Here is a 14,269-nt window from a genome sequence, read left to right as displayed (position 1 = left end):
TGCAGCCCCCTGCAGCCCCTTGCAGCCCCCTGCAGCCTCCCCGGGTGGGCTGGGAGCCTCGCAGGCAGCGGAGGACACGGCGGGTGCGCTCCAGCTGTGCTCCCTTTGAAGGTCACAAACAAAAGAGCCGCGTTTTTTGTGCGGAGCACAGCCGACCTCTTGCTGGAGGTCTCACCGTGGAGCTGGCGTCTGGGAGAAGCTCTCGGAGTCGAGGAAATCCCACCACGGGGCGCCAGGGGCTGGGCTGCATCCCGGCCTCCTGCTGCAGAAGCGGGCGAAAGGTTCGTTTGTACTTAAATACCGGGTGGGAAAGGTCCAGGAGAGGAACATGAGCCACAAACAGCAAGCACAGCTGCCCAGGGGATAGGCACCACGTGAGAAGCGCCAGATGTGACCGGTACCTTTGGAGTCCTCCAGAAACAGCCTGCCTGCCTCGCTGTGAGCTGCCACCACGTGGACCTGGCTGACCGGAGCCATCGGTGTCGGCTGTGAGGCTCCAAGACTCCAGCACTGGAAGAGGTGCTGGGAGTGCAGGGCTGTGGCAGCGCCCCGAGCCCGCGCCACGGCTGCTGCTCCTCCTGCTGCTGCTGTGTGGGTAGCTCCGGTGCTGCGCCCTTGTCCCAGCCCTGACCGGCTGGGGTAAAAGTGCCGGGCTGGGGAAGTCTGGAAGTCTGGGGCCATGCCCTTGCTGTTGTTGCCACCCGGAGAAGGCAGCTCAGCACCGCCGCTGCCTGGGTGCTGAGCCGGGGCCGGGCCCGCAGACGCACAGCGTGGCGTTGCTGTCAGAGCTTGGCCTTGAACTGGGGAGGAAAGGGGCAAATTGGCCCGCTTGCATCAGGGCGGTCCTGGAAGGTGGTGGGTGGCTGTGGGCTTGGGATAGATGGGGAGGAATTCGGCGGGGGGCTGCCGAGAGGCCGACCTGTCCCCCGTTACCTCTGGGTTCTGGCTGCCCGCGTTGCCCTGCCTGAGCTGCTCGGAGCTGTGAGAGCAGCGCTGCGTAACCTGCACCTTCGTGGGGCAGCCTCGTGTTGTCCACAGCAGAAAAAATTAGGCAACAGCACCGGAACACGTGGGGGTTCGATGCAGCCTGGGGCAGCTGCGTGAGGAAGAGGAGGAGGAGGGCGGGCGGTGGCGGTGCCGGCGGTGGAGTGTGCCCGGCTCCAGCCCCGACAGCTGCTCTGCAGGCAGGGATCGGGCTGCTGAGCTCTCAGATGCGTCCCTCCAGCTTGCTTTACCAAAAACGGGATTCCCAGCCCCATTTTTTCAAGCCTTAGCGTTGCACTGGAACGTGGATGAGGAGGTCGAGCGTTGCGAGTGCAGCCGAGGAGGAGGAAGGAGCGATGCGTGTGGTGATGCCGTGGTCTCGTGAAGGCTGAGGCAGGAGCCACCTGCGCAGTGTCTGTTGTCTGCGCTTGTCTGAGGCTCCAGCGGTGCTCTTGCACGATCAGAAAAATTAAGGTTCTTTATTTCATCTAACCTTGTGCCTAGAGCCTAGTCTGAGCTTTTGTTTGAAATCGCAGAAGCCGCTCGTTGTGGCCTCGCCTTTAGAGCGGCGGCGCAGGGCTGAAACTCGGAGCACACGCCTGAGCTAATAGCTCCTGAAATACAAAAGCGACAACGGCGTGACTTGGTCTGCGCATCCTCAGCACGTGGAGCTCCACAAGTTTCAGTTCTGCACCCGATTTCTCACTGCCCACCCGGCGCCTGCGTCGCTTCCCGCGCCTTCGCGCGCTCGCGGTGGATTTGTGCTCGAGGTAGCTTGTCCTCTTCAAATCCCAGTAGGAAGCAGCTTAGAATTAAGCATCTAAATCCTTCAACCTCTGCTGCCCTCCCTTCAGAAGCGGGTTTTCCTGCCGCGTTCGCAGCAATCCTTTTGCCACGGCACGGCCGACCCCGTGCCCGGTGTGCGCCCTGGAGCGCCGGCCTCTCGGCTGCGGGGCTGGCCCTGTAATGGGAAGGGCGGCAGGCCGGCGGCTGCCCCAGTATCCCCCAGAACAACCCCATGTCACATAGGCTCCAACAGCAACGCCGTGTGCCTGCACTACGAGTATCGCAGCCCCCGGCTCTCCTGGCTCTCTGCTGGGGCCGGGGAGCCTTGACCAAAGCCCTGCGGGAAGGGGAGGATGAGGCCTCCGGAGGCCGGGCTGGCGGTCAGACCCTGCACGGTCCGGGGACGGCGCTTGCTGACGTTGCTAACCCGCTGTCTGCTTTCTCTTCCCAGGATAAAGATAAAGTTTCTCTAACCAAGACTCCCAAGTTGGACCGGAGCGATGGCGGCAAAGAGGTGAAAGAGAGGGCCACGAAGCGGAAGTTGCCTTTCACTGTCGGAACAAATGGAGATCAAAAGGACTCAGATACAGGTACAGGAACCGCAAACCCCACCGTGGAGACGGGAGCAGTGGGGCTGGTGGGATGCACGCGGTGCCCGTCCGTACCAGAGCGCTGCTCCGCATCTCCTGGGGTTTTGTGAGCGGAGGAGGAGGCGGTGAGCAAGAGGAGGGCTCCTGAGCCACACGGGCACGTCGGGAGCTGAGCAGATCCGGGCCCTTGTGCTCTCAGTAACACACGGAAAGGGACCGGGGATGGCTCGGGGGGGGGGGGGGGCAAACTCGCTGTGCCTGTGCGTGTCGATAAATATTTCTGCCACCTCTGGGGGCCCACAGGGCAGCCTGGCCTGGGGGACCCCACCTCGCTCCCCAGGGAGGAGCAGGGGGCACAGGGAGGGCTTTGGCTGGGGATGGCTCCGGTGCGCCCTGCGCTGTGCTCCCCGGCTGCGTGCAGGAACATCACCTCCGGGTGCCGGGGCACGGCAGCGCTGAGGAGCCACAGCCGTGGCTGCTGCTGCTTCCTGCCGAGGGCGTTTCTGAGCCACGTGCAGGACTCTTGGAGATTTTAAACCCAAACTCAATTAATGAAGGGGCTTCCTGGCCCTTGTGGTAGCTGGGACGTCACGGCCGGGCTGTTCCAGCTCGCTTCCTGGGGGACCAGCAGCAGTTGTCTGCTGTTCAGAGGGCTCGGGTCTCCTTCTGGCTGTGGAAATGTTGGAGATGGTGCTGCCGGCGGCATCAGGAAGGAAAACGATGGAGAAGGAGCAGGCGGGCAGGGACAGCCCGGTGCTGCTACAAGCAGAGGGTCGTGTCAGATGCATCTTGCCCTTCCCCTCCAGGGCTCGGCGAGCTGCGGGCAGGGCAGCTGGGCTCACTGAAGGCGCACTGAAAGACAAACGGGGCTGACAAAGGCTGGGAAGGTGTAGGCGAGTCATCAGCAGCCGATTTGGTCGAGACCAGAGAGAGGAAGTGACTCAGCCCCTGGGGAGGAGATAGCGGCGGGGAGCCGCCGATGAACGGCACGGAGAGCCGGGCTGATGCTGAGCAGGGGCTGCTTGCTCTTCTCCGAGGTCTTTTCCTCCAGCAACCAGGTGCCTGAGGTGGGAGAGGCTCCCCGGCACCGTGCTCCCCTCTGGCACCACCCTGCTGTGACCGTGGGGTCCTTCTCCTCCTCGGATGGGCTCGGGGAGGGCTTTCCCTGGGGGGGAGGCCTGTTTGTGGCAGCACAAGGGTTGCCCACCTCACACGGGGCCGGAGAGGGGCCCTGAGCCTGCGCAGGTGCAGTCAGTGTCCCACGACACCCACCAGCCACGTCCCGCTGGCACGCGGCCGCAGGACGAAGGACAAAGCTTTGGTCTCGAGCAAGGGACTGCAGCAAGGGGGCCGCGTCCCGCTGCCCTGAGCAGGGGCTGCTTTTTCTCTTCCCTTCCTAAGCTTCGGTTTCAGCTGCTGTGAGAAGTGGGATTGCAACACCAGCGCTCGCCGTGCCAGTTGCGGGGCTGACCTCAGATGATTTGTGCAGCGCAGCCGGACTTCCTGGGCTGCCGCACGCGGGCTTTCGTGTGTGCCTGAGGACGGCTTTGCCACAGCCACGTGAAATTCAGCTGGAAGGATGTGGGGACTGGGAGAGGGCTCTTCTGCCTGTAGCAGGATTTTTTCCCCTCTTTAAGCAGTAACGTGCAGCCTTGCCTGGGTTTGCTGCAGCAGCTCTGTGGGAGCAGCATCTCTCTGCCCGAGACTTCTCCTGCCTTCCTCCCCTCCCCTTGTGCAGCATCTCCCCACATCCAGACAGCGCCGAGAGCCTACGTGCTGCCTGGCAGCAGCCAGACGAGTAAAGCCAGCTTCTCCCCAGCACTCGGAGCCACCCGTGAGGCTTCGTGCAGCTCTTTGTGCGCCGTGCCGAAAGGAGGTTAGCCATTAACACAGACACGCACCAAAACCCCGCAGCTGTGCGATGAGCAGGGAGCCAGGGTCAGCAGCAGGGCGATGGCTGGGCCCGGTGATGCTCAAGGTCTCTTCCAGCCCTAATGGTTCTGTGGTTCCATGTCAGCCCTAGCGGGGACGGCCTCCTTAGCTTGCTTTCGGGCTGTCGCTCGAGTCCCTCGGCTTCCTGTAGGGTGGAGCTGTGGTTTCTGGGCTTTCAGTCATCACCGGGGAGAGGTGATGACTTAATAAATATCTCCAGGGCGCTTTGAGTTAATTTTGCCTTCCACAAGCTCTCCAGGGAGCTGGAAGGACCTGAGCGAGGTTGGGTCCGCTGTGCTGGTTCCCCCTGGGTGCAGAGGGGGCCTCCCCTGCTGACCCCTCCAGGGAGGAGAGGCCGGCGCTGGGCTGGGTTTGCCCCTTAGGGCGCTGCTGGTTCCTGGTGCCTCCAAGCTGCCCCTTGGGCCTGGGTGACATCTCTGGGGCAGGTTTGGCGCTCTTTCTGCCACAATCGGAGCACGTAAGAAGCCCGGGTTTGCCCAGATCATGCCCAAGCCCCGGACTTGAATCCCCTTACCCCAAAATCACAGGCGGGGGAGCCGTCCTGCGCCCGTGCTCGCTGCCGTGGCCGTGCACTGAGCGCAACGCGTGCTGCTCCGTGTTGGAGCGTGTCACGGCTGAGCTGCGCAGCCCTGGCCTCAGCAGCCTTATTCCAGAAACAAATGCTTCACTTTTAAAGTTCCCCAAACACCAGAGAAATCCTAATTCTGAACCGTTTTGTCACGCACGCTTTGGTTTTTCTGGCAGCTCGTGCTGGAGCCGAGGGCTTTGCGCAACTGAGCTCTCCCACCGCCTCCCGCAGGGGGGACGAGGGCAGCCAGAGGCGGAGGGGGGACAGGAGGGGACTGGGGGGGCAGAAGGGGAGTTGGGGGGGCAGGAGGGGTCTCGGGGGGGGGCAGGAGAGGAGCGTGTTGTGAGTTTGGGTCATGGGATTTCTCAGCACCGCTCGATGTTTTTGTTGTTGTCACTGGGGCGCGAGCTGAACCAAACGGCACCGCAGGCAGCGGTGGTGCCGGTGCCGGGGACAGCGCGGGTTGGGGCCGTGGCACGGTGCCGGGCACGGAGCAGGAGGCAGCTCCTGCCCTGGAGGAGGGGAGCAGCAGGTTAGGTTCCCTCCGGTGAGGATCCCTCCTGTGCTGTCAGGGTTAAAGTCGGCATCGCCTGCCGCTGCTGTGGTCTGGAGGCATTTGGCTTTGTGGGATGGGGGAGCGCGGCCAGAGGGTGGGTGTGGAGAGTGTGGGCTGAGAGGCCCCAGAGCTAAAAGCCCCTTTGGCCGCGTCCGTCCCCTTCAAAAACAAGACATGAAAGCGGCATCGTGCTTCCGAGGTCCTGAGTAGCGAGGTAGGTGCGAGCTGGGGGCAAGGAGCTGGGGGGCAGCACCGTGGAGGGCGGCTGCGGGTTGTGCCGGCGGCGGCGAGCGTGAGCGCAGGCAGCAGGATCTGGCCTCGGAGCCTCCTTCGCGCTGATCCCCAGGCACGGTACGTGGGCGAATTACTGGGTTACCCAGCCCGAGGAATGAGCCGAGCTAACCCACCCGCTCCGTCCCTCCCGGCCGTGGCTGCTGGTCTTGGAGCGGGGCTGCCGGGGAGCGGGCTCGCTGGTCGCAGGCAGCGGGGCTGGCGAGGGAAGCCGTGAGAAGCAAATCGCTGGCTTGGTAAAAAACCCATCTGCGTACCAAGGCGCTGTTTGTGTGCGCCTCCGTTGCTGGCGTCGGGCGGATGTGTGCAGCTGGGGGGACTCGAATGGGCTGCGCTGCATCGGGCCTTTCTTCGGCTGTATAATTTCGGTCCTTTTACTAAAATAGTCGAGAAACTGTTCTCACCTAGCAACGGGGGAGAGAGTGAATGTCAGAGCTGCTTCGCTTCTAGCCGGCTCCATAATGCCGGCACAGTGTGCCGAGGCTGGCAAACAGCAGCCTTCAGATCACCCTTAGAAACTCCCCGTGTGCATCAGCCATCTGGGAGGTGCTGTGCGGGAAAGCAGGTCGCTTGATGAGGGGAGCTGCCATAAATCTCCCTCCTCCCCCCGCCTCACCTGCTTAACATGCAGAGGGAGAGGCTGCAGCGTGCCGGGTCCCTGTGAACCAAAAATCTATCAATGATGGCTTTTTCCCTAATACAAGAGCTTTTATCAGCGCTGTCTGCAGAGTGTCCTGCCCCCCGCTCCCAGAGGGGGGCTGCGCGGGCGAGCCTTCCTCCCCTCCTGCTCCTCCTCCTCCTCCTCCTCCTCCAGCTCTTTCGGCCTCGTGGGAAATGAAAAGTGCGGACCTGAATTCTCGTCCGGAATCATTGCTGTCTGACATGGAGATCGCTGTATCTGATAGAAGCCCCGGGGCTGAAGCCTGGCAGTCGACGGCCGCCCCAAAAGCTGCGTTTGCGCCCTTCGGCGTGGTCGTGTTGTCTGTCCAGCAGGGCTGGCCGGGGGAAAGGCTCCTGCTCGGGTCGCTGCCTGGGGCCCGGCGTTAAACCTCTCCCCCTGAGCGAGGCTCTTACAGCCACCCAGGCCAGCGGGGTCGGGGCCTGCAGATGGCTCCGTCCCCGGTGAGCCGGGGCTGGGCGCTGGGGGACCCTCTCGGTCCTTGGGATGAGGAGCAGTGCTTGGGGCGGCCCTGGCCATGCTGCCCAAGCAGACAGCGTTCCCTCCCGGCTCCCTCTTGGCTTCCACGTGGCTGCCGTGCCACATCCCCTCCCTTCTCTACCTGGGGAACGTTCACCCTGCAGGGGCTGCAGCACGTGCCTGAACTCCCTGGTACAGAACGCGCCTCCTGCCTGCGTCGGACGAGCCGGAATGCCGCGTGCCTCCGCTCGTGGGCCGCTACGTTACGGCCTCGGTGCCTTTGTGCCAGCCCTGCCGCCCTCCTGCTGCCACCTCTCGTTGATCTGCCCGTGCCACCGCCGTTTAACCTGCTGCTGTCCTCCCCGCGCTGCGTGCAGGTCCTGAACTCCTGGGGCATCTTCGGAGCCTGCTCGTGCCGCGCCGCCTTTCCCTCTGCCCGCAGCCGTAGGAAGCCCTCTGCTTGTGCTCAGCAGCGTGCAGAGCCCGGGCGAGCAGCGTGCGAGCGGGGCTCTGGGTAGGCTGCGTGTCTGCATGCTCAGGCTGGGTGCTGCCCGCACGGGGCCGGGCTGCTTCCCCTCGCTGGAGCTGGCGTGCGCCGAAACATCTTGTGCCCTGTGACTTCTGCAGTAGAAATGAGTCACTCTTACGCATGCCGGGCTGTGGATCAGGAAGGCAGAGGCTTTGTGCGGTGTCTCGGGGGTGCAATGCAGTCTCCGTTGCTGTCTGTGCCGTTCTAATTTATTCTTATTGATCCGCTGTTCGCGTGCTCGCTCCGTGCATAAACTCCAAAATCCCGACCCGTGAGCGAGCCAGCCGGCGGCGTCCCCGTGCAGCGCCGAGCTGTGCGGCGCGAGCTGCTTGTTTGGGACTGGCATTTTTCCTCAGGGTGCCACCTTCCGTGCCTGTGCTGTCACGCCGGAGCCGTGCACACGGATGCTTTTTGCATTACGGGGCGCGACACGCGGTACTGGGGCGCGGGAGCCCGGCTGCAGCTCTCCGCGATGCCCGCACCTCGCGGCACGCCAGCCAGGAACCTGCGAAGGTTTTCCCCTCGCGCCGCTCCCGTCTGGCTCCCGGCCTCGTCCTCGCTCCCCTTCCTGCTGGGGCCGAGGCTCAGCCCCAGCTTTGCACCCCCCGCGGAGGCAGCGCCAGCGTTGCGTGACCTGGAGCTTAATTCGGGCACAGGAGCCACCTGCGGGCCTTTGTCCTGGAAGCGCGCTCGCGGTCTGCCACGCACGGGAGCGGCGTTCGTAGCCCGGGAACAAGCAGCAGGTCCCCGGCTGAGGCTTTGCTCTGTGATGGGGATGGAAGCAGACGGCAAGGAGCTGAGTTAAAAACGGGTCCCTGGTGGTGGGGCTCGTCCGGAGCCCTCTGTGCTCACCCCTCCGGTGGGGCACACGCACGGTGCCGCGGCTCGCACGGCCCTGCGCTCGGCTTCTATGGGGGGGCGCCCTGCACAGCCTTGGCACAGCCTCCCTACGGGGTTTTTGTGCCAGATGTTTGGCTCCTGCTGGCCGAGGTGTGAGTGTTTCCCTCGGCTTGCTCCACGTTGCTGCAGGGCGTTGCAGAGCAGGGGGAAGGGAGCAGCCTGCAGGAGCCGCTGACACCTGGAGCTTGTGAGCCGAGGTCTTCGTGCAGGCTCCCCACGGACACCTGCTGACAACCGGGCTCTGAGCGAAGATTTCCAGGCTGAAATAAAGCGGGATTGCAGCAGGGCAGGGCCAGGGAAGGCTGCTGAGGGCTGGGTCACCGAGCAGCAGGGAGCCACCCCCTGGTGCCAGGCCCCGCGGTGCCCCCGTCCCGCAGGGCACCACGCGCGAGCCCAGCTCCTCGGCTGCTGCCTCAGCCCTCGCCGCGGCGCGAGCAAGCAGGAGCACAGCCATCATCCTCCGGTTTATTTCTGTCGCGTGGATCACATGGCTTTCATGCAAAATGTTGCGTGGAGGAGGAAGGCTCTCCAACTGCAGAGCTAACAGGAGCTTAGAGGTTTTCGGTTGAACTTCGGAGTCGTTTTGGGGAAATGGCAGGCTCCTTGTGCCAACCCGCGGCCCCCAGGCGTTGCTGCTCTGCCTGGGACTGCCCTGCACGCCCACACGGCCCCTGCCCCGCGGGGCCCTTACACATGGGCTGTACGTGTGTCAGGCGTGCCCCGTGCTGTGGCAGGGCTGGATGTGGCCGGGGCCTCTGCCAGCGCCGGGCACAGCGGGATCGGACGGGGCTGGCGGCACGCGCGGCTCGGCCGTGGGGCTCGGGGAGCTGCCCGGGCTGCCTTGTTTTCTTACCGTGAGCACGTTGGGTTTAATTTTATTGTAAGCCATTCAAAAGCGATCCACTTGCCTGTGATCTGATTTCATCTCCTACCGCTGCCAGGGTGACCGAAACGTGCCTTTGGAGGATTAGGTGGGGGTTTTCCGTCGGTGCCTGCGCGCATCCCCAGGGCGCGTGCCGGGAGGTGTGGTGAGCACCGGCTGGGGCCAGGGCGGTCCTGAGCACTGCTGACCGGCCCCACTGGTGTCCGGACCCCGTGCCTGAGGGGTCCACGAGAGCCCAGGCACGGAGTGGCACCTGCAGGCACCCGGGAGCCAGCAAAGCCACGGGTGGCTGATGTAAGCAGAGCCCGGAGTTGTGCAACCGGCTCGTTTCTGTAGCGAAGCGTCACCCAATTAACGCGGTTCGGGTGCGTGGCTGGCGGCCGGCGTGGGCCCCAGGCTGGTCCTGGCGTTAGGCTCGAGGGGACGACGCGGGGCAGCCTCATTGTGGCTCCAGGGGGAGGTTTGGCCCTTGCGCTCCTGCCCAAAGCCGCGCTGGCTGCCTCCATCCAAACCAGGGGTGCGGGTGGGGACGGGCTCACTGCATGCTTGTCTGAGCTGCTTCCTAAGGAGCACCTCAACGTGCTTTGGAGCCTCCGCAGCATCCAGGGCAGTGCCTGGTGTTTGGCCCAGCAGGGAGGGCTGGCTCGAGCCTACACGTCCTCCTGGAGCTCTGCGTCCCCCTTGCTTCTCATGCCCAGTTTCAGGACCCTGGATGTGGGCAGACACCGGTGAGGGCTTGGTGGGTCCCCTCCCGGGCTGCTCGGGGTTGGAGCCCTGTAAATTGGGGAGGGTTCTCAGGCATGTACTGGTTTGCAGACCCTTCTCTGAGACTCCTCGTGTCCCACTGCTAACACTTCCTGGGATTCTCAAAATTCCTCCAGCACAACGATGAGCGTGTTTAGATTCAGGCTGCTACGTAGAGAGACACGGCCGCGTGCTCCCTCACCGACCAGCGCGGTGCAGAGTCCTGCTCAGGGTTCTCAAGCAGCATCTGAGCAGCCCTGGCTCGAGCCCGCGCTGCTCGGACCAGGAGCTGCTCGCCTGCACTGACAACTTCTACACACCTGGCCCCATGGATGCTGTTCCCGGCCCTCTGTACGCAGCAGGAGCCCTGCAGCCAGCCTGGCTGGGAGCGAGCTGTGCCAGCGCTTAGATGGGAGCAGCGCTGCGTTCTGCACTCACACGCACCGCATCGTCCTGACGCTTTGCTGTGGGGTTAGGGCAGTTGCCTGGTAGGAGGCACGCAGCTCGGCTCCTTGGCACAGGATCGCCGTGCTGCTCTGCACATCCATTTGCTGTCTCTTCCTCGGCTGGCTCCGCAAAAGGAAACTTTAATTTTTGTTTCCTGAGCTGACACCTTGGAGCTGGGGACGCGTCCCCGCAGCGGTGCTGAGCAGCGTGCAACAGCGCCAGGCAGGAGCACCGGCAAGCAGGCGAAGCAGAAGCGCAGGGGAAGGGCGGCCAGCGCTCCGTGCAGGGGAAGAGAAGTGAGATTTGCATCGGGAAACCTGGGAAAATGCTTTGAAGAGCTGAGCTTCTCGCAGGGCTTAGGCGTGCGTGCCGGCAGGGCCGGCAGAGGCAGCACAGTGCTCACTCCTGGTTGTTTTGGGAAGGATGCGGCCGAGCAGCGGGTCGGACTGGGGTGCCAGCGGCGTGCCGGGGGCCCTGGGGAGGAGAGGACCCATCCCCTGCTCCGTCCTGGCAGGGCTCGGTCCGCAACCACAGCTCGGGTGCAAAGTCCACGGCGTGGCGGTGCTGAAGGGGTGAGGTGGCAACGTTGCTGAGCGCTCAGCCCCTGTCTCGTTAGCACTCTCTGTTGATGCTTTTAGATGCCTCCAGTTCAGTCCATGCTGTGGTGGTATAAGGCTGCGTACGCTCCCCGAAGCACCATGGCATGACATGGAGGCTCCTAGAAGCAAGATGGAAGGTACAGTACCGCCGGTGGCCCCACCACGGAGTCGCTTCCTCTGCCTCTTGCGCTGCTGTTTACTGGGGGGAGAAGGGAGCAGGGCAGAGCCCCCAGGAGCCCGCGCCAGGAGAGGCTGCGGCGGAGGCGATGCCATTCCAGCCCCAGGTCCGTCCCGTCCCATCCCATGCCATCCCATCCCATCCCGATGCATGGTGCCGGAGCTGGTGGGCAGCAGGAGCGGGTGCCAGCGCTCCCACCGCAGGGACGCATCCTTCACCGGAGGCTTTTTTTATCCGTGAGAGACCGGGACAGACTCGGAGAGCTGAGAGCGCTCTGCTCGGAAAGGAGCGTGGTTCCCGGGCGCTGCGACGCTCACAGGTTGTGCTTTTGTGTCTCGTTGCATCACAGAAAAGCAGGGTCCAGAGCGGAAGAGGATTAAAAAGGAGCCCGCCACGAGAAAGCCTGGCTTGCTGTTTGGAATGGGCCTTTCAGGAATCCGGGCAGGCTACCCGCTCTCCGAGCGCCAGCAAGTCGCTCTTCTCATGCAGATGACAGCCGAGGAGTCTGCAAACAGCCCAGGTGAGCTTGGGGCCGGCTCCGTGCTGCTGCCTCTGGGGGTGGCACTGCTCAGGGTGAGCTCTCTGCCCCCTGTCCAGTCCCTGGCGGACACCTCCTGCTCCAAAGCAGCGAGCAGCGCGGCACAGCTGGGAGCAGGAGGGCGGCTGCGCTGCCGCGGGGCTCTGCCAGGCCCCGGGGTGCTGGGTGTGGGGGAGCGTGGTGAGCCGGGGCCAGACGCCAGCCTCTGGTCTTTTCGTGTTCCTCCTGGGGAGAAGGATGAGGCCGATGATGGCCAGCGCGCACTGCAACGTGAGATGCGGAGCAGCTGGGATGTGTTTACTGTGGATTTGGGATTTTGGTAATTTTTATCTGTTGCGTGCCCCCCCCCCTCTGGGGTTCTTAGAGGCGCAGCGTGCGATCCGCGTGTGTACATCTGTGTCCTACGCACAGACGCTGCAGCTTTGAGCTGCCTGGGTTGCTGTTCTTAACGCAAATCTCGCTGCTTATGTTGCTGTGACTTGAAAAGCAGCAAAAAGCTGCGTAGTCTTCAGAGCATTCAGCTGTTCCCAGAAAATGTGCTCCCCTCCCAGGGCTGCCAGACCTCACATGTGCTTGGTAAAAGGCCACTTCCCTTAGGAAATGAGGTTTTAGGGGAAGGAGCTGCATTGTCTGCTCCTAAATCATGGGATGGCCTACAGTCTTTGCAAGGACGGCAGTTCTCTCCAGCGGGCTTTGGCAGCCTGCAGTTAATGTCTGTATTACACACACACAGGCTTTCCTCTGTCTTCACATCAACTCCAGAGGCTGTTAACTCTCAGTGCCTTGCGGAGAGCGTTTCAGTGGAGAGGCGAGATGAAAGGCGCTGCAACAGCTCCCTCTAAGGGTTTAGGTCTTGCTTTGAGCTCTTGTCTGTGTTCTCTCCTCCTGGCAGTTGACACAACACCAAAGCATCCCTCTCAGTCCACGGTTTGTCAGAAGGGAACTCCTAACTCTGCCTCCAAAACCAAAGATAAAGTAAATAAGAGAAACGAGCGAGGAGAGACTCGGCTGCATCGAGCTGCCATCCGAGGAGATGCCCGGCGCATCAAGGAGCTCATCATCGAGGGTGCGGATGTCAATGTGAAAGACTTTGCAGGTAAGCAGCCCCACACCAGGAGCCCTGCGCTGTGCCATCGGGTTGGATGCTCCACCCGGAGCCTGGCTCCTTCCAGTTTCCTTACGACACAGGTTTGCTACCTGAACAGCAGAGATTAACCCAAAGTAATGATTTTGCCTCTTGGGGAGGAAAAAGTCTTGCTGTCCTTTAAAAAGAGAAAACCACTACAGATTTCTGCAGTGGGACTGGGACCCTCTGGGCCGTTTCTTGTTCCCTTCCACACACGTGATGCCTGGGAAGTCTGGAGGAGGACTTGCGAAGGGAGGCAGGCTGTGTCAGCTCTTTTTTTACTTAAAACCTAAGAAAACGTGCATAAAGATACTGAAAACACCAGGTTTGTGGAGTCGTCGCGCTGGAGCCGAATGGCTCATGCCGTCAGCTTCCTGGGGCTGTACCCAACACGGGGTGCCGCGGAGAGGAACCGCGCCGCTCCTGCACTGACGAGGGGGCTAAATGAGCTCGAGGCAGCCTCTCTTCCAGCATGTCCAAGAGCTCGACTTTGCTCTTTGCTGTTTCATTTGCACGATTTTTGGGCTATAAATAGCGGTGCGTGTTCCTCTGCCTGGGTGATTAATGGCAGTGCTAGACCGAGGTATCAGCTGTGATTAATTCTGGGCACAGGTGCCCCTTGCTAACGCTCCCGGTGAAGGTAGCGGGCGAGCTCCCACGGCGCTATCAGCAAAACACCCAAGGAGCCGCGCGCGTTTGCTGGGAAACTTCAAAACAGCTTCTGCTTAAAAATAGTCTGTTTGAACGTGATAAAATATTTCATCCTCTGTTCTGCAGGGGTTTGTTTGAGAACGAGAGCCACTGTTACTGTGGAGATGGGCTGTTTGGTTTCTCTCCGAGATCAGGGCCTGTTTGGCCGTGGCATGGCTGCTTGCTTTGGAAAGCACACAGAAAATATTTGTTAGGTCCGTGTGGGGGACGTTTCGGAGCAGTGTCTGAAGCTCAGATCTCAGCTCTGCTGCAGGAGGCTGTATTTCTCTTACAGACAAGTTGGAAGGGGAAGGGATTTGAGACCCGGCTCCCGCATGGCATCAGCCAGTCTCCCACCCAATTTCATAGCCAGAACTTTGCCTTGGGGTTTGCCAGGGCTGTGCCGGTTCTAGCAGGTGGTGCAGCCCCAGGGGAAGGTGGGGCTGGTCCTGCAGGGTGCCCCAAGCCGCAGGGCAGGGCGGCAGGTCCCTGACACAGGCAGCCGTGGTGCACAGAGGTTGCTTTCCACTGTCTCTGACTCTCTCCATGGAGGTGATGCCCAACTCTCGTTTTTTGGGGTTTTTCTTGCTTGCAGGCTGGACGGCGTTGCACGAGGCATGCAACCGGGGTTACTACGATGTCGCCAAGCAGCTGCTTGCTGCAGGCGCAGAAGTCAACACCAAGGGGTTGGACGACGACACGCCGCTGCACGACGCAGCGAATAACGGGCACTTCAAGGTTGGTTGCGGCTGGATCCCACGGCTCTTTT

At 62.3% G+C, this 14,269-nt stretch overlaps 1 protein-coding gene across 3 annotated transcripts in view; it reads left to right on the top strand.

Annotated features, from left to right (window-relative positions):
• The window catches only part of ANKRD11 (ankyrin repeat domain 11), a 102,630-nt gene that overhangs the window by 76,600 nt on the left and 11,761 nt on the right, over positions 1 to 14,269 (top strand). For all 3 annotated transcript variants that reach the window (XM_035337139.1, XM_035337140.1, XM_035337141.1), the window contains exons 4-7: positions 2,222 to 2,360; positions 11,496 to 11,666; positions 12,577 to 12,780; positions 14,096 to 14,238. In XM_035337139.1, the coding sequence (XP_035193030.1) occupies positions 2,222 to 2,360; positions 11,496 to 11,666; positions 12,577 to 12,780; positions 14,096 to 14,238 (657 nt within the window). The remainder of the gene's footprint in view (positions 1 to 2,221; positions 2,361 to 11,495; positions 11,667 to 12,576; positions 12,781 to 14,095; positions 14,239 to 14,269) is intronic.

Source organism: Oxyura jamaicensis, chromosome 11, assembly GCF_011077185.1.
Source record: "Oxyura jamaicensis isolate SHBP4307 breed ruddy duck chromosome 11, BPBGC_Ojam_1.0, whole genome shotgun sequence".
Taxonomy (NCBI): Eukaryota; Metazoa; Chordata; class Aves; order Anseriformes; family Anatidae; genus Oxyura; species Oxyura jamaicensis.
This window is presented reverse-complemented; position numbering and strand designations above follow the sequence as displayed.